Source organism: Oncorhynchus nerka, linkage group LG13 (genome assembly GCF_034236695.1).
Source record: "Oncorhynchus nerka isolate Pitt River linkage group LG13, Oner_Uvic_2.0, whole genome shotgun sequence".
In the NCBI taxonomy this organism is placed as follows: Eukaryota; Metazoa; Chordata; class Actinopteri; order Salmoniformes; family Salmonidae; genus Oncorhynchus; species Oncorhynchus nerka.
In genome coordinates, this window is record NC_088408.1 from 41,022,636 (window position 1) to 41,042,696 (window position 20,061).

A 20,061-nucleotide genomic window follows, 5' to 3' on the forward strand; every position below is an offset into this window, starting at 1 on the left:
ACTACGAGTATGCGCTTACCAACTGGCAAGTGTCTTCCCTGACATTTTCAACCTCTTCCTGTCCGAGTCTGTAATTCCGACATGTTTTAACTTCTTAACGCTACCCATCCCTTAAGCAGGATATTTGTCATCAGCAACCGCTGAATAGGATAGTGCCTCAGTCAAATAATATTACAAAAAATATTCATATTCATGAAATCACAAGTGCAATTTTGCAAAACACAGTTTAGCCTTTTGTTAATCCACCTGTCGTCTCAGATTTGGAAATTATGCTTTAGAGCGAAAGCAATCCAAGCGTTTGTGTAAATTTATTGATCCCATGACAAAACAGTAAGTACACTTAGCATCAGGTAGCTTGGTCACGAAAATCAGAAAAGCAATCAAATGAATCGTTTACCTTTGATGATCTTCGGATGTTTTCACTCACGAGACTCCCAGTTACACAACAAATGTTCCTTTTGTTCCATAAAGATTATTTTTATATCCAAAATTCCTCCGTTTGTTTGGCGCATTATGTTCAAAAATCCACAGGAAATAGCAGTCATGACAACGCAGACAAATTCCAAATAATATCGGTAATGTCCACGTTTTTTATTATCAACCCTCAGGTTGTTTTTAAAATATATAATCGATAATATATCAATCGCAAATGTCTTTCACAGTAGGAGATGGAAAAGCAATACCTATCCAAACTCTGTTGCGCGAGCAAAACTCATGTGACCACTTGACGCGATGTTATCGTTCTGGCTCATTTTTCAAAATAAAAGCCTGAAACTATGACTGAAGACTGACACCTTGAGGAAGCGATAGGAAAAATAATCTTGTTGATATCCCTTTAAATGGAGCAATGGGAGGCTATGGAACATGGAGTTTTCAAAACAGAAGCCACTTCCTGGTTTGATTTTTCTCTGGGTATATATATTATATAATTATATGCATAATCTAGCATCTGGTCCTGAGAAATAGGCTGTTTACTTTGGGACCGTTATTTTTCCAAACATAAAAATAGTGCTCCCTAGCTTCAGGGGCGGCAGAGTAGCCTAGTGGTTAGAGCGTTGGACTAGTAACCAGAAGGTTGCAAGTTCAAACCCCCCGAGCTGACAAGGTACAAATCTGTTAAGGTTAAGCAGACCACCACAGTGCCTGTGCCCAAGAACACTAAGGTAACCTGCCTAAATGAAAACTGACCTGCAGCACTCCCATCTTTAGCCATGAAGTGCTTTGAAAGGCTGGTCATGGATCACATCAATACTAGACCCACTCCAATTTGCACACCGCTCAAACAGATCCACAGATGATGAAATCTCTATTGCACTCCACACTGCCCTTTCTCATCTGGACAAAAGAAACATCTATGTGAGAATGCTATTCATTGACTAAAGCTCAGCGTTCAACACCATAGTGCCCTCAAAGCTTATCAATAAGCTAAGGACCCTGGGACTAAACAGCTTCTACCCCCAAGCCATAAGACTTCTGAGCTACCCAGATTATTTGCATTGCCACCCTCTCCCCCTCTTCACACCACTGCTGCTCTCTGTTGTTATCACGTGTCCAAATGTGAGATTTTTGATTCGAACCGCCGTGTCTTTGTGAAATGCAGCGTAGGTGAACGGATGTTCTCCGCATGTGTGGTTCCCACCTTGAGGCATGGAGGAGGAAGTGTAATGGTGTGGGGGTGCTTTGTTGGTGACACTGTCTGTGATTTATTTAGAATTTAGGGCACACTTAACCAGCACGGCTACAAGAGCATTCTGCGGCGATACGCCATCCCATCTGGTTTGCGCCTGAGATGGTTTGGGATGAGTTGGCCCGCAGAGTGAAGGAAAAGCAGCCAACAAGTGTTCAGCATATGTGGGAACTCCTTCAAGACTTTTGGAAAAGCACTCCAGGTGAAGCTAGTTGAGAGAATGCCAAGAGTATGTAAAGCTGTCATCAAGGCAAAGGGTGGCTACTTTGAAGAATCTAAAATCTAAAATATATTTAGATTTATTTAAGACTTATTTGGTTACTACACGATTCAATTTCATTTCATAAAATGGAATCAAATATTCTAGTTATATTTTGGGATCTCATTTTGATTCAAATTCACAATATCTGTGAATAATATAATATAATGTTTACATATTCATGAAACCGACATTCTTTCAAATAATGAATGCTCAAAGAATGAATGATGCAGATTACCATTTTATTTCACATCAATAGGCAAACTTTCAAGTGAAAGAAGGTAGACGTTTGAAAATATTGATTTCAGATATGATATCCAAATTAAAGTTTAACACAAAAACACTTATTGTACAAATAAGACTCATGGTCTGCCTTCTCCAGATCTTCACTTTTTAGAAATGTATGCCATTTGCCTCATTGCTGATGAAAAGATTCACTGCATGGTCATGGATTTCTGTTCCTTTAGTTGTCCTTCTGCAGTACACAATGGCAATGGTAAGACTAGTAAAACAATCAACATGATTCATAACCTTTATGCTAAAAAACAAAGGCCCCTGATGTTTTGAGCACAACACCAAGGAAGTAAGAAGGGGGAATAATGGGGTGTTAAGAACAATCCATATCAAGTATATAAATGTCACCTGTACATTTATAAATTGAGCTCAGTACACATTTTTTTCAACCCAAAACCAATTATTGTAATTTACCTTATAGCTCTTTATGCATCTCCAATGTTGAGTTTCCCAAGAACTGTTGACCGTCCTCAAAATCGGTCACTTGGATTGGAATAGCGATCGCCTGATGATATACTGTCAACTGATGTAATGACAAAAACATACTGTTAGAAAAGCACCAAAAAACAGAAACAGTTTATAATAAAGGCCATGAGCATAAAGAATATTAATAACTAGTAAGCATGTATTTTGTATTACAATTAGGGCAGCACAATATTGGCAACAAATCGAATTGCAATTTTACTTGGGATTATATACAGAACAAAAATATTAACGCAACAATTTCAAATACTTTTTACTGAGTTACAGGTTACGGGTGCACCTCAGCCATGCTCAAGGTACTAAACGATATCATAACCGCCATCGATAAAAGACAGTACTGTGCAGCCGTCTTCATCGACCTTGCCAAGGCTTTCGACTCTGTCAATCACCATATTTGTATTGGCAGACTCAGTAGCCTCGGTTTTTCGGATGACTGCCTTGCCTGGTTCACCAATTACTTTGCAGACAGAGTTCAGTGTGTCAAATTGGAGGGCATGCTGTCCGGTCCTCTGGCAGTCTCTATGGGGGTGCCACAGGGTTCAATCCTCGGGCCGACTCTTTTCTCTGTATATATCAATGATGTTGCTTTTGCTGCGGGCGATTCCCTGATCCACCTCTACGCAGACGACACCATTCTATATACTTCCGGCCCGTCCTTGGACACTGTGCTATCTAACCTCCAAACGAGCTTCAATGCCATACAACACTCCTTCCGGGGCCTCCAACTGCTCTTAAACGCTAGTAAAACCAAATGCATGCTTTTCAACCGTTCGCTGCCTGCACGGTTCCGACCTTGAATATGTGGACATCTATAAGTACCTAGGTGTCTGGCTAGACTGTAAACTCTCCTTCCAGACTCATATCAAACATCTCCAATCGAAAATCAAATCACGAGTCGGTTTTCTATTCCGCAACAAAGCCTCCTTCACTCACGCCGCCAAACTTACCCTAGTAAAACTGACTATCCTACCGATCCTCGACTTCGGCGATGTCATCTACAAAATTACTTCCAACACTCTACTCAGAAAACTGGATGCAGTTTATCACAGTGCCATCCGTTTTGTCACTAAAGCACCTTATACCACCCACCACTGCGACTTGTATGCTCTAGTCGGCTGGCCCTCGCTACATATTCGTCGCCAGACCCACTGGCTCCAGATCATCTACAAGTCCATGCTAGGTAAAGCTCCGCCTTATCTCAGTTCACTGGTCACGATGGCAACACCCATCCGTAGCACGCGCTCCAGCAGGTGTATCTCACTGATCATCCCTAAAGCCAACACCTCATTTGGCCGCCTTTCGTTCCAGTTCTCTGCTGCCTGTGACTGGAACGAATTGCAAAAATCGCTGATGTTGGAGACTTTTATCTCCCTCACCAACTTCAAACATCTGCTATCTGAGCAGCTAACCGATCGCTGCAGCTGTACATAGTCTATCGGTAAATAGCCCACCCATTTTTACCTACCTCATCCCCATACTGTTTTTATTTATTTACTTTTCTGCTCTTTTGCACACCAATATCTCTACCTGTATTTGACCATCTGATCATTTATCACTCCAGTGTTAATCTGCAAAATACCTACCTCCTCATGCCTTTTGCACACAATGTATATAGACTCCCCCTTTTTTTTCCCCTACAGTGTTATTGACTATTTAATTGTTTACTCCATGTGTAACTCTGTGTTGTCTGTTCACACTGCTATGCTTTATCTTGGCCAGGTCGCAGTTGCAAATGAGAACTTGTTCTCAACTAGCCTACCTGGTTAAATAAAGGTGAAAAAAAAAAAAAAAAGAGGAAATCAGTCAATTGAAATAGATTAGCGTCTAATGAATCTATCGATTTCGCATGACTGGGAATAGATATGCATCTGTTGATCATAGATACCTTAAAAACAATGGGCCTCACAATGGGCCTCTGGATCTCGTCACGGTGTTTGTGTGGATTGAAATTGCTATTGACAAAAAGTAATTGTGTTCATTGTCTGTAGTTTATGCCTGCCCACACCATAATCCCACCGCCACCATGGGGCACTCTGTTCACAATGAAAATTTGGCAGACATCAACAAACCGCTCACCCACACGATGTCAATCTGCGGTTGTGAGGCCGGTTGGATGTACTGCCAAATTCTCTAAAACAACGTTGGAGGCGGTATATGGTAGAGAATTTAACATGAAATTCTCTAGCAACAGCTCTGGGGACATTCCTGCAGTCAGCATGTCAATTGCACGCTCCATAAACTACGGACAACAAACACAATTGGATTTTATCGATAGCAATTTTAATCCACCAAAATACCGTGACTAGATCCTGAGGCCCATTGTGAGGGCAATTTAAGGTATCTGTGACCAAAACTTGAAATATCTGTGGCATTTTGTTGTGTGATATAACTTCACATTTTAGAGTGGCCTTTATTTGTACCCAGCACAATGTTAATATGTGTAATGATCATGCTGTTTAATTAGCTTCTTGACATGCCACACTTGTCAGGTGGATTTATTATCTTGGCAAAGGAGAAATGCTCACTAACAGGGATGTAAACAAATTTGAGAGAAATATGCTTTTTGTGCATATAGAACATTCTTGGATCTTTTATTTTACTTTACATGTTGCGTTTATATTTTTGTTCAGTGTAGATCAAAACACTTCAGTAAACTTTTGGAATCATAGAAATGGATGATCATTGTAATGATCATGGTGAAGCCCAAAAATTGACCTCCCTGGAAGCCTGTGTTTCAGACATAAGGAAGTGGATGGCGGCAAATCTTCTACTTTGAAACTCGGACAAAACAGAGATGCTAATTCTAGGTCCCAAGAAACAAAAGAGGTCTTCTGTTGAATCTGACAATTAATCTTGATGGTTCTACAGTTCTCTCAAATAAAACTGTGAAGGACCTCAGCGTTACTCTGGACCCTAATCTCTCTTTTGACTAACATATCAAGACTGTTTCAAGGACAGCTTTTTCCATCTATGTAACATTGCAAAAATTAAAATATTTTTGTCCAAACATTATGCTGAAAAATGTATCCAAGGTTTTGTCAATTCTAGGTTAGACTACTGCAATGCTCTACTTTCCAGCTACCCGGATAAAGAACTAAATTAACTTCAGGTTAGGGCTGATTTCAATGTTTTACTGCTAACCCACATGCATTACATGGGCTTGCTCCTACCTATCTTTCTGATTTTGGTCCTGCCGTACATACCTACATGTACGCTACAGTCACAAGACGCAGGCCTCCTTACTGTCCCTAGAATTTATAAACAAACAGCTGGAGGCAGGGATATCTCCTGTAGAGATCCTTTGCTGTCTCTGCCTGGCCGGTTCCCCTCTCTCCACTGGGATTCTCTGCCTCAAACCCTGTTACAGGGGCTGAGTCACTGGCTTACTGGTGCTCTTCCATGCCATCCCAAGGAGGGATGCGTCACTTGAGTGGGTTGAGTCACTGACGTGATCTTCCTGTATGGGTTGCCATCCCCCCTTGGAGTCGGGCCGTGGGGGAGATCTTCGTGGGCTATACTCGGCCTTGTCTCAGGATAGTAAGTTGGTGGTTGAAGATATCCCTCTAGTGGTGTGGGGGTTGTGCTTTGGCAATATAGTATTTATCCTGTCTTATCCAGTGTCCTGTGTGAATTTAAGTATACTCTCTCTTTTTCTCTTTCTTTCTCTCTCTCTCTCTCTCCCTCACTCTCGGAGGACCTGCGCCCTAGGACCATGCCTCATGACTACCTGGCTTGATGACTCCTTGCTGTCCCCAGTCCACCTGGTCATGCTGCTGCTCCAGTTTTAACTGTTCTGCCTGCTGCTATGGAACCCTGACCTTTTCACCGGACGTGCTACCTTGTCCTAGACCTGCTGTTTTCAACTCTCTAAAGAAAGCAGTAAAGATACTCTGAATGATCGGCTATGAAAAGCCAACTGACATTTACTCCTGAGGTGCTGACCTGTTGCACCCTCTACAACCACTGTTATTATTATTATTTTACCCTGCTGGTCATCTTTGAACATCTTGGCCATGTTTTGCTATAATCTCCACCCGGCACAGCCAGAAGAGGACTGGTCACCCTTAATAGCCTCGTTCCTTTCTAAGTTTCTTCCTCGGTTCCGGCCTTTCTAGGAAGTTTTTCCAAGGCACCGTGATTCTCCACCTGCATTGCTTGCTGTTTGGGGTTTTAGGCTTGGTTTCAGTACAGCACTTTGTGACAAACTGATGTAAGAAGGGCTTTATTAATACATTTGATTGATTGATCTTTCTACTTGCATTGTTGCAATACAGCGAGCACTTGGAATTCCGTTTTCTTTGGCATGACAGCCGAAGTAAGGGAGGAGATGGTTGGGACAGAGTAGGAACAAATTGAAATGGTACATTCACCAATTATTGTAGAATATAGCCTTTTTCTCTCTGGTTAAAAACAAGCTGTTGAACTAACAATGCTGATATACTCCACCGCTGGTACTGACCTGTATATAACACAATTGATATGGTAGGAGAAAATCCAAAGAAAAACCAACCGGAACATTTTCTTTTTGATAGCCCATGCTTTTACAATGGAAAGCTATGCAATTCCAGCTCCCAGATTGCAATTCATATGGCTTCCACTAGATGTCAACAGTCTTTGTTCAAGGTTTCAGGCTTGTTTCTTCCCAAACGAGGACAAATTTTGAGTTTTGGTACTGGGAGTCAGAGTTGGTTAATAACCTCTCTAGGATAGGGGACGCTAGCGTCCCACTTGGCCAAAAGCCAGGGAAAATGCAGCGCGGCTAATTCAAATAAAATGATGTAAAAAACGTTCATTAAATCACACAGGTAAGATACTAAATTAAAGCTACACTTGTTGTGAATGCAGGCAACATGTCAGATTTTAAAAAGGCTTTTCGGCGAAAGCATAAGAAGCTATTATCTGATGATAGCACAACAGTGAACAAAGAGAGTAGCATATTTCAACCCTGCAGGCGCTACACAAAACACAGAAATAAAATATAAATCATGCCTTACCTTTGACGAGCTTCTTTTGTTGGCAGTCCAATATGTCCCATAAACATCACAATTGGTCCTTTTGTTCGATTAATTCCGTCCATATATATCCAAAATATCAGTTTATTTGGCGCGTTTGATCCAGAAAAAAACAGCTTCCAATTTGCACAACGTCAATACAAAATATCTCAAAGGTTGCCTGTAAACTTTGCCAAAACATTTCAAACTACTTTTGTAATACAACTTTAGGTATTTTTAAACGTTAATAATCGATCAAATTGAAGACGGGTCTATCTGTGTTCAATACAGGAACACAACAAACCAACGCTACTTTTCAAGTCTTTCGCAACTCTCAACAGTGTTACCCATTTCCTTGACGGCCGTACTTCTTCATTGCACAAATGAATAACCTCAACCAAATTCCAAAGACTGGTGACATACAGTGGAAGTGGTAGGAACTGCAAACAAGTGCCTAAGAAATATATTTTCCCCAATGAGATTTCACTGAACAGACAGAGACCTCAATTTGTTTTATTCTGAATGGTTAGTCCTTTTGGTTTTGCCTGCTACATAAGTTCTGTTATACTCACAGACATGATTCAAACAGTTTTAGAAACAGAGTGTTTTCTATCCAAATCTACTAATAATATGCATATCTTATATTCTTGGCATGAGTAGCAGGAAGTTAAAATTGGCCACGCTATTTATCCAAAAGTGAAAATGCTGCTCCCTGATTTTATGAAGCCTGTGCTGGTTGAAAAATATTTTGATGTGGGGCGCCGTCCTCAAACAATCGCATGGCATGCTTTTGCTGTAAAGCCTATTGTAAATCGGACAAAGCAGTTAGATGAAAAATAATTTAAGCTTTTAACTGATGTATAACCCAAAATACTGCCCCCTAGCCCAAACAGGTTATTAAAGAAAAAAATAAGCAAACATGTTTGGTGTTCACCTAAAGGCATGTGGGAGACTTCAAAAACATATGAAAGAAGGTACTCTGGTCAGATGAGACTCAAATTTAGCTTTTTGGCCATCAAGGAAAAATTCAATTTTTATTTATCCTTTATTTTACCAGGTGAGTTGACTGAGAACACGTTCTCATTTGCAGCAACAACCTGGGGAATAGTTACAGGGCAGAGGAGGGGGGGATGAATGAGCCAATTGTAAACGGGGGTGTTACGGTTTTCTTCTGGTGAAAGAGAGGAGGACCAAAACGCAGCGTGGTTATCTTTATACATCTTTAATGAAAGATGAAAATAGAACAATATACAAAACAAGAAACGTGAAAAAACCGAAACAGCGCTATCTGGTGCAACAAACACAAAGACAGGAAACAATCACCCACGAAATACCCAAAGAATATGGCTGCCTAAATATGGTTCCCAATCAGAGACAACGATAAACACCTGCCTCTGATTGAGAACCACTCTAGGCAACCATAGACTTTCCTAGACAACTCTACTAAACACAACCCCATAAATCTAATAAACCCCTAGACAAGACAAGATACATAAATCACCCATGTCACACCCTGGCCTGACCAAAATAATAAAGAAAACACAAAATACTAAGGCCAGGGCGTGACAGGGGAATTATTAGGTGACTGTGATGGTTTGAGGGCCAGATTGGGAATTTAGCCAGGACACCAGGGTTAACACCCCTACTCTTACGATAAGTGCCACGGGATCTTTAATGACCTCAGAAAGTCAGGACACCCGTTTAACGTCCTATCCGAAAGACAGCACCCTACACAGGGTAGTGTCCCCAATCACTGCCCTGGGGAATATTTGTTTTTAAACCAGAGGAAAGAGTGCCTCCTACTGGCCCTCCAACACCACTTCCAGCAACTTCTGGTCTCCCATCCAGGGATTGACCAGGACCAACCCTGCATAGCTTCAGAAGCAAGCCAGCAGTGGTATGCAGGGTGGTATGCTGCTGGCAAATGTCTGGTTATTCTGCTGGCTATGTCTGGCGCACACCCAACATCTCTCATCACCCCACGAAAACCATTCCATGGTAGTGGCAGCATCATGCTGTGGGGATGATTTTCATCGACAGGGAAACTAGTCAGAATTGAAGGAATGATGGATGGAGCTAAATTCAGGGAAATTCTTGAGGGAACCATATTTCAGTCTTCAAGAGATTTGAAACTGCGAGGGAGGTTCACCTTCCAGCAATACAATGATCCTAAGCATACTGCTAAAGCAACACACAACAACATCCGACCCACCTCAGCAACATCCGGTGAAATTGCAGAGCTCCAAATTCAAAATACAGAACTAGTCATAAACATTAATTAAAAAAACACAAGTGTTATACACCGGCTTAAAGATGAACTTCTTGTTAATCCAGCCGCTTTATCAGATTTCAAAAAGGCTTTAATGCGAAAATATACCATGTGATTATCGGAGGACAGCGCCCCGCATACAAAAGCATACAAACATTTTACAACCAAGTAAAGGAATTACAAAAGTCAGAAATGGCAAAAAAATTAATCACTTACCTTTGAAGTTCTTCATATGGTTGCAGTCACAAGAGTCCCAGCTACACAAATGTTTGTTTTGTTCAATAAAGTCCATCTTTATGTCCCAAAAACTCAGTTTTGTTGCACGTTTTATTCAGTAATCCACTGGCTCAATGGCGGTCAAAACATGCAGACAAATACATCTTAATAGTACCGGTAAAGTTCGTCGACACATGTCAAACGATGTTTATAATTCATCCTCAGGTTGTCAATTGTCTAAATAATCGATAATATTTCAACCGGACAATAGTGTATTCAATAGAAAGAAAAACAACGAAGGGTGCTTACTCAGTCACCCACACAAACCAACTCTGCATTCTTCCTCAGTCCACTGACTCAGTTCACTAACCAGCTCTCATTCTTCTTCATTTAAAAAAAACATGCCTGAAACAATGTCTAAAGACATTAGTGGAAGCCATAGGAACTGCAATCTGGGTCCTATTCCATTAGATAAAAAATCCCACTTCCTGGATGGATTTACCTCAGGTTTTCGCCTGCCATATCAGTTATTTTATACGCACAGACATTACTTTAACAGTTTTGGAAACCTTAGACTGTTTTCTATCCAAATATACCAATTAAATGCATATCATAGCTTCTGGGCCTGAGTTACAGTTAGTTTACTTTGGGCATGCTTCTCATCCAGACGTCGAAATACTGCCCCCAAGCCATAAAAATTAAATGTCTTGGAATGGCCATATCAAAGCCCGACCTCAATCCAATTGAGAATCTGTGGTATGACTTTATGACTGCTGTACACCAGTGCAACCCATCCAACTTGAAGGAGCTGGAGCAGTTTTGCCTAGAAGAATGGGCAGAAATCCCAGTGGCTAGATGTGCCAAGCTTATAGACATACCCCAAGAGACTTGCAGCTGTAAATGCTGCAAAAGGTGGCTCTACAAAGTATTGACTTGGGGGGGAGAATAGTTATGCACGCTCAAGTTTTCTGTTTTTATATCGTAATTGTCTCACAATAAAAAATATTTTGCATCTTCAAAGTGGTAGGCTTGTTGTGTAAATCAAATGATACAAATCACTCCCAAGAATCCATTTTATTTCTAGGTTGTAAGGCAACAAAATAGGAAAAAGGCCAAGGGGGGTGAATACTTTCGCAAGCCACTGTAATAATATAAAAAAAACATGTGGATTTTATATTAAGAAGCAAAGTGGTAAGCTTGTTTGGAAAAATGTGTTGAGTGTATGCTGTTTTTTAGTCCATGCATGAAAAGTGAATCTCGAGCACGAGGAACTATCTGCTCGAGTGGGGTTTGGTGTGTGTTGGATTGGGACTGGGAAGCGGCCAAAAGACAAACAATAAATCAAAATATTATTTGTTTGTACAGAAGGGGTGTTTCAAAATATCGCAGCCTCTTACTATATGGATATTGAGCATGCAACAATTGTATTAATCGTGTAGCCCTTATTACAATGGATAACACTTACAATTACATTTAAATGGTTAACATTTATAACAATTCATAAAGCATTTATAAACGTATCTTTTTCTATAAGCCATTATAACGTTGTATAAAGTGAGTCTTAGAAATGATTACTATGGATAAAAAACAGATTTATAACCAATGTTAGTGTATTACTCACATCAGGGAGCTTGATCGTCGTAGCAATGCTGCCTGCTGTTGCTGCAACAACTAATGCAGAAACTTCATGTTTGGCATTTGTGGCATGTTTCTGGTAAAACCCCAAAAGTAAAGCCATGCCTGGAATGTACTTCTCAATACTAAAGGAGAAAGAGATAATGTAGTTATTTTAGATATTTAACTGTTATTTAAGCAGGGGGAAATGTCTCTTATACAAGGGAGCCCTGCATTACAAAAGCAGCAAGGCGTTAGTGACACGATACATCAATCAAGGCGGGAGCACAGCAAACACGAAAATACAAAAACAAGAAGACAGGCACAATACACATATTATGATAAATGGAATTGAAATTTCAGTTTTCCTGTATTAAAATCACCAGCCACTAGGAGTCTGGTCTTACTGCCAGCATCGGTTGGTGGTGGTCAGTATACAGCTACGAAAAATATAGATATAAACCTTATTGGAAAATAGAATGTTCTACAGCTTATCAGGAGGTATTCTAACACAGGCAAGCAGAATCTCGATACTTACTTAAAATTAGAGATTGCGCAACTGCTGTCCTTGACGCATAGGATATTACAGTTCTTCAGGTCCCGTTGATAGGATAGTCTGGAAAGGGGCTTGTCTAGTTCGTTCTCCAGTAAGTGTACATTTGCCAATAGAACACCTCCATAGTTTTATCAGGCTTCCCCCACGTCGGCCTTACATTACCATATTTTCCGCTTCCGAGTGTCGGGGATAATGGCCTGGTCCCAGGTGAGCAGTATGTCCTGTCATTGAAGTAGAATTCTTCATCCAAATTGAGGTTAGTGATCGCTGTTCTGATGTCCAGAAGACATTTTTGGTCATAGAGAATGATGGGGGAAACATTATTAAAAAATGTTTTTAAGATCATCGCAGAACGGAGCCCATAAAACGGCCAGCACCAATTAGACTCCAACACCATCATTAAGTTTGATGATAATGCAACAGTGGTAGGACTAATCATTAGCAACGATAAGACAGTCTCTAGGGAGGAGGTCAGAGACTTGGCAGTGTGGTGCCAGAACAACAACCTCTCCCTCAACTTCAGCAAGACAAAGAAGCTGATCGTGGACTACAGTAAACGGAGGGCCAAGCATGCTCCAATTCACATTGACGGGGCTGTAGTGAAGCAGGTTGAGAGGTTCAAGTCCCTCAGCCATGAAGAGGGTACAAGAGGGTACAAGAACCTCTCCTCTCCCTCAGCATTCCCGAAAAGATTTAACACGGGCCCTTAGATCATCAAAAGGTTCTACAGCTGCACCATTAGGAGCATATTGACTGGCTGAATCACTGCTTGGAATGGAAACTGTTCGGCATCTGACCGCAAGACACTACAGAGGGAAGTGCGTATAGCCAGTACATCATTGAGGCCCTGCCATCCAGAACCTCTATACCAGCCGGTTTTATTTTTACTTTTTTTTATTTCACCTTTATTTAACCAGGTAGGCTAGTTGAGAACAAGTTCTCATTTACAACTGCGACCTGGCCAAGATAAAGCATAGCAAATCGACACATACAACAACACAGAGTTACACATGGAATAAACAAAACATAGTCAATAATACAGTAGAACAAAATAAAACAAAAAGTATATATACAGTGAGTGCAAATAAGGTAAGATAAGTAGGCCATGGTGGCGAAGTAATTACAATATAGCAATTAAACACTGGAATGGTAGATGTGCAGAAGATGAATGTGCAAGTAGAGATACTGGGGTGCAAAGGAGCAAGATGAATAAATAAATACTGTATGGGGATGAGGTAGGTAGATAGATGGGCTATGTACAGGTGCAGTGATCTGTGAGCTGCTCTGACAGCTGGTGCTTAAAGCTAGTGAGGGAGATGTGAGTCTCCAGCTTTAGTGATTTTTGCAGTTCGTTCCAGTCATTGGCAGCAGAGAACTGGAAGGAAAGACGACCAAAGGAGGAATTGGCTTTGGGGGTGACCAGTGAGGTATACCTGCTGGAGCGCGTGCTACGAGTGTGTGCTGCTATGGTGACCAGTGAGCTGAGATAAGGCGGGGCTTTACCTACCAGAGACTTGTAGATAACCTGTTGCCAGTGAGTTTGGCAACGCGTATGAAGCAAGGGCCAACCAACAAGAGCGCACAGGTCGTAATGGTGGGTAGTGTATGGGGCTTTGGTGACAAAACGGATGGCACTGTGATAGACTGCATCCAGTTTGTTGAGTAGAGTGTTGGAGGCTATTTTATAGACGACATCACTGAAGTCAGTTTTACGAGGGTATGTTTGGCAGCATGAGTGAAGGATGCTTTGTTGCAATATAGGAAGCCAATTCTAGATTGAATTTTGGATTGGAGATGCTTAATGTGAGTCTGGAAGGAGAGTTTACAGTCTAACCAGACACCAAGGTATTTGTAGTTGTCCACGTATTCTAAGTCAGAGCCGTCCAGAGGAGTGATGCTGGACAGGCGAGCAGGTGCGGGCAGTGATCGGTTCAATAGCACGCATTTAGTTTTCCCTGCGTTTAAGAGCAGCTGGAGGCCACGGAAGGAGGGTTGTATGGCATTGAAGCTCGTCTGGAGGTTTGTTAACACAGTGTCCAAAGAGGGGCCAGAAGTATACAGAATGGTGTCGTCTGCGTAGAGGTGTACCAGAGAACCACCAGCAGCAAGAGCAACATCATTGATGTATACAGAGAAGAGAGTCGGCCCGAGGATTGAAATCTGTGGCACCCCCATAGAGACAGCCAGAGGTCCGGACAACAGGCCCTCCGATTTGACACGCTGGACTCTATCAGATAAGTAGTTGGTAAACCAGGCGAGGCAATCATTTGAGAAACCAAGGCTGGTGATTCTGCCGATAAGAATGTGGTGATTGACAGCTGCATACGGCTGCACAGTAATGTCTCTTATCAATGGTGGTTATGATGTTGTTTAGGACCTTGAGCGTGACTGAGGTGCACCCATGACCAGCTCTGAAACCAAATTGCATAGCGGAGAAGGTACGGTGGGATTCGATATTCTCGGTAATCTGTTTGTTAACTTGGCTTTTGAAGACCTTAGAAAGACAGGGTAGGATAGATATAGGTCTGTAGCAGTTTGGGTCTAGAGTGTCACACCCTCTGAAGAGGTGGATGACCGTGGTAGCGTTCCAATCTTTGGGAATCTCAGACGATACGAAAGAGAGTTTGAACAGGCTAGTAATAGGAGTTGCAACAATTTCGTCAGATAATTTTAGAAAGAGACGGTCCAGATTGTCTTGCTGCTCTTTCAGAACATCAGCTATCTGGATTTGGGTAAAGGAGAAATGGTGGGGGCTTTGGCGAGTTGCTGTGGAAGATACCGGGCAATTGACTGGGGTAGGGGTAGCCAGGTGGAAAGCGTGGCCAGCCGTAGAGAAATGCTTATTGAAATTCTCAATTATAGTGGATTTATCGTCGGTGACAGTGTTTCCTAGCCTCAGAGCAGTGGGCAGCTGGGAGGAGGTGCTCTTATTCTCCATGGACTTTACAGTGTCCCAGAACTTTTTGAGTTAGTACTACAGGATGCAAATTTCTGCTTGAAAAAGCTAGCCTTAGCTTTCCCAACTGCCTGTGTATATTTGTTCCTAACTTCCCTGAAAAGTTGCATATCACGGGAGCTATTCGATGCTATTGCATAACGCCACAGGATGTTTTTGTGCTTCTCAAGGGCAGACAGGTCTGGATGGGGCGTGCTTATTTAAGATGGTGAGGAAGGCACTTTTAAAGAATAGCCAGGCATCATCTGCTGACGGGATGAGGTCAATGTCATTCCAGGATACCCCGGCCAGGGCAATTAGAAAGACTTGCTCGCAGAAGTGTTTTAAGGAGTGTTTGACAGTGATGAGTGGAGGCCGTTTGACCGCTGACCCCTTACGGATGCAGGCAGTGAGGCAGTGATCGCTGAGATCTTGATTGAAAACAGCAGAGTTGTATTTGGAGGGTGAGTTAGTTAGGATGACATCTATGAGGGTGCCTGTGTTTATGGATTTGGAGTTGTACCTGGTAGGTTCATTGATAATTTGTGTGAGACTGAGGGCATCAAGCTTGGATTGTAGGATGGCCGGGGTGTTAAGCATGTCCCAGTTTAGGTCACCTAGTAGCACGAGCTCAGAAGATAGATGGGGGGCAATCAATTCATATATGGTATCGAAGGCACAGCTGGGGGCAGAGGGAGGTCTATAGCAAGCGGCAACAGTGAGAGACTTGTTTCTGGAAACGTGCATTTTTAGAAGTAGAAGCTCGAATTGTTTGGGTACAGACTTGGATAGTAATACAGAACTCTGCAGGCTGTCTTTGCAGTAGACTGCAACACCGTCCCCTTTGGCAGTTCTATCTTGACGGAAAAATCTATAGTTAGCAATGGAGATTAAGGTTTTTTGTGGTTTTCCTAAACCAGGATTCAGACACGACTACGACATCCGGGTTGGCAGAGTGCTAAACAGTGAGTAAAACAAACTTAGCGAGTAGGCTTCTAATGTTAACATGCATGAAACCAAGGCTTTTACGGTACAGAAGTAAACAAATGAGAGCACCTGGGAAGTGGGAGTGGAGCTAGGCACTGCAGGACCTGGATTAACCTCTACATCACCAGAAGAATAGAGGAGAAGTAGGATAAGGGTACGGCTAAATGCTATACGAACTGGCCGTCTAGCACGTTCAGAACAGAGAGTAAAAGGAGCAGGTTTCTGAGCACGATAGCATAGATTAAAGGCATAGTGTACAGACAAAGGTAAGGTAGGATGTGAGTACATTGGAGGTAAACCTAGGCATTGAGTAATAGTGAGAGAGATATAGTCAACAACCTATCCCTCAACGTAATCAAGACAAAGGAGATGATTTTGGATTACAGGAAAAGGAGGACCAAGCATGACCCCATTCTCAGTGGAGCAGATTGAGAGCTTCACGTTCCTTGGTGTCCACATCACCAACAAACTAGAATGACCCAAACACACCAAGACAGTCGTGAAGAGGGCACGACAAAGCCTATTCCCCCACAGGAAACTAAAAAGATCCTGACGGGTTGCATCACTGCCTGGTACGGCAACTGCTCAGCCTCCGACCGCAAGACACTACGGAGGGTAGTGCATACGGCCCAGTACATCAAGCTGCCTGCCATCCAGGACCTCTATACCAGGCTGTGTCAGAGAAAGGCCCTAAAAATTATCAGACTCCAGCCACCCCATTCATAGACTGTTCTCTCTGCTACCGCATGGCAAGCGGTACCAGAGCGCCAAGTCTAGGACCAAAATGTCCCCAAGCCATAAGAATCCTGAACAGCTAATCAAATCGCTAAGAATAATAATAATGATGAGCAAGCTATCAGAGGCGTTGGCCCCCATTCCCCTGCTAATTAGTGAACCCTCACCCATGGAAAGGATGATTGCTGAAATCAGCAGCGATATTATCCCAAATTTTGCCAAAGAGCTGAGAATGTTAGATCGCAATGCAATAAGTGAAAAAACTGCAGAAATGCCAAAAACAGACGCCAAAATAAACCAACAGGCGCCAGCCTTGTAAGGTTCTCTCGAATTTAGACCTGAGGTATTGCCACCAGCAGAGACTGACATCGGTCAAGTTTCGCAGTGCACAGCAAAAGCACGAGCAGGAAACGGTTGAGATGAACGGACAGGTGGAGAGAACAAGGAAACTAATGCCAAAAGCAGAAAAGGAAAAGATACTGCTAGACAAGGAACTGCATTTGGGAACTGAAAAATTAAAAGAAATTGCAAAAACTTATGATGACAAACAAGCACAAACTCTTGAACAAAATCATCTTCTACAGAAACAAAATTGTATTTTACAGGAACAATTCGATTTAGCCAAAAATAAATATGACAAGCAAATCTATGTAAATTGTGCGAGTTCGCTACAAACAGGGGCGGGCAAATTGATAACATGTATGCTGTTTTGATGAACAACACTCAAAGCAATAATGTTCCAGTCCAAATGCTGCAGACCAAAGACGATCAGTTAATGACCAAGTCAGATGACAAAACAGCTACTTTCCTGCACCCAACCCACACAAGGTGTCAGGGCACAAGGGTCAAAAGGCTTCAATGACGATCAAATTGTAGACCGATGCTCTCAAGACGTTCTGCTAAGAGAAATACAGAAGCAGCAACATTTGAGAAAGACGAAAAACATAAGTCACCATGACTAGCGAGGACCAAAACTATTAAATTACCCCCGCTCTCACTCAACACTCTATCCAGGGCCCGCTCGATCAAGAAACAAGCCCACAGGCTTTGACTATAGACTCAGATACAAATGTTGCTACGCACAATGTAAACAACATCGCAATAGCCAACTCCACTCAAACTCTAATAAGTCAATCTGTTTTCACCATGAAGAAAAATGATACATTACGCCATTGCTAACAATCACTCCACTTTGTGGGGAATATGACCACAAAACGCAACTCAAAGACTGCTTAACCCATGATGCGCTAATTGATTCGGGCTTGACAATGATCTCAAAAGTGCTGTGAACCCAGCTAAACGTTGGTTAAGGACAGAACGATAAGACAAACTTTGAGGGTTAACTCAGACTACCTCGCCTCTCACAATCCGACTAACGCTAAAACTATACTTCCAAGATGTTTCGCTTATTCACCCTGTGTATGTTACCAGCCTCAACACTGAACACATGCTACTCAGAGCAGACTTGATGGATCGTTCGGTTTCTCTGTTGGATTGGAAAAACAACCAATTGTGGTCACAGGTAACCGTTCTGTCTCCACTGACCACACTGTCTTCTCCTAACGCTGGCTGCAACACAGTCATCCACAGGGAGTATCTGTTGACAGGACCCCTTGGGAAAAAGACATTTCGCAACCGCTTGGTGCAGAATCTGATAGACTATTGTTTTCAAGATTGTGAGCCAACATTCTATGTGAGTGAGCAACTTCGCTAGTCCTTGGAGTCATGCGATACCATAGCTAAGATTAACTTATCTTGTCCTTCAGACACTTCCACAAGCGTATCAGGAAACAAAGCATCAACTTTCAGAGTGGACTCTGCTTCCGATGATACGCTTTCTGCTAGGAGGGGGACTGAAACCCTTTACAATAAAACTAACGGTGTAGGTCCCACCACTGACCTGGTGACTCCAGCTGGTGAAACACTGCAATATTGCCGAAAGATATCCTTGTCTCAGTTCGCAGGTACTGGAACGGTTGCCACATGCAGATGTTGTGGTGAATGGCAGGCCACGACAGCCACTGGGCGTTTTGAAGCACAAACACTAGGAGATTTGGTTGAAACGTTATAGTCAATCTACTAAAAATGCAGCTGCTGACAACTCATACAAAGGGCACAATCTTTTTGTTTGTGCCACAGACGCCAACACCAACTGCTGGTGGGGAGGTCCCGAGACCCAAAGGGCGGGAATACTAGTCCAGACTCATGATATGCCTCGTCAAGGCCAGTGGGGGGTGGATCGAGGCTACGTGCAGCACTGTACGAGGCTGCCCAATCAGGAAACAAATGAAGTTGTAAACTTCCCCACGAGAACAGAGAGGAGTGGACAAGCCCCTCGACCGGGATAACCTTAGGATACATCATGTCATATCACTGAGGTGTCCCACACAGGTCATAAAAGAAGTCCAGTGGACTTTGCGCCTCCCCAAAATTTTTTTACAATAACCCTTCATTGCCATGCATAGTCTCAACTACAATGCAACTATTTAAATGCTCTAATCATGTGTAGGATAACATTATGGAATAAATTGGTAGCTTAGCTGGTCCCCTTGGATACTAGTATCAATGCCAGCAACGGTCAGTCCAGCCACAGTCAGTAAGAAGGTTTGAGACCTAACAATTCGAATTGCCCTTGATAACAGCGACAGAGCAGTTAGTAGTCACTCATTGGAAGGGAATCTCCAAAACACTCTTCTGATGGTTAACACACATGCTGGTAATACCTTATCATGTAGTTATCAACTTAGGATAGCGCCGTAAGAAAAACACCACTAAGTAGAATCACCGTAGGTAAAATGAGAAAAAAATCATGAAAATCACATTGTAGGATTTTTTATGAATTTATTTGCAAATTATGGTGGGAAATAAGTATTTTGTCAATAACAAAAGTTTATCTCAATATTTTGTTATATACCCTTTGTTGGCAATGACAGAGGTCAAACGTTTTATGTAAGTCTTCACAAGGTTTTCACACACTGTTGCTGGTATTTTGGCCCATTCCTCCATGCAGATCTCCTCTAGAGCAGTGATGTTTG

The 20,061-nt window shown here is 42.2% G+C and overlaps 1 protein-coding gene across 1 annotated transcript in view; it reads right to left on the reverse strand.

Moving 5' to 3' along the window:
- Positions 1-2,655: 2,655 nt before the first annotated feature.
- The window catches only part of vtg3 (vitellogenin 3, phosvitinless), a 42,422-nt gene continuing 25,016 nt past the window's right edge, over positions 2,656-20,061 (reverse strand). Inside the window, exons 26-27 of the mRNA XM_029678845.2 lie at positions 11,821-11,959; positions 2,656-2,763 (exon numbers count right to left, since the gene is read on the reverse strand). Coding sequence (XP_029534705.1) covers positions 2,656-2,763; positions 11,821-11,959 — 247 coding nt within the window. The remainder of the gene's footprint in view (positions 2,764-11,820; positions 11,960-20,061) is intronic.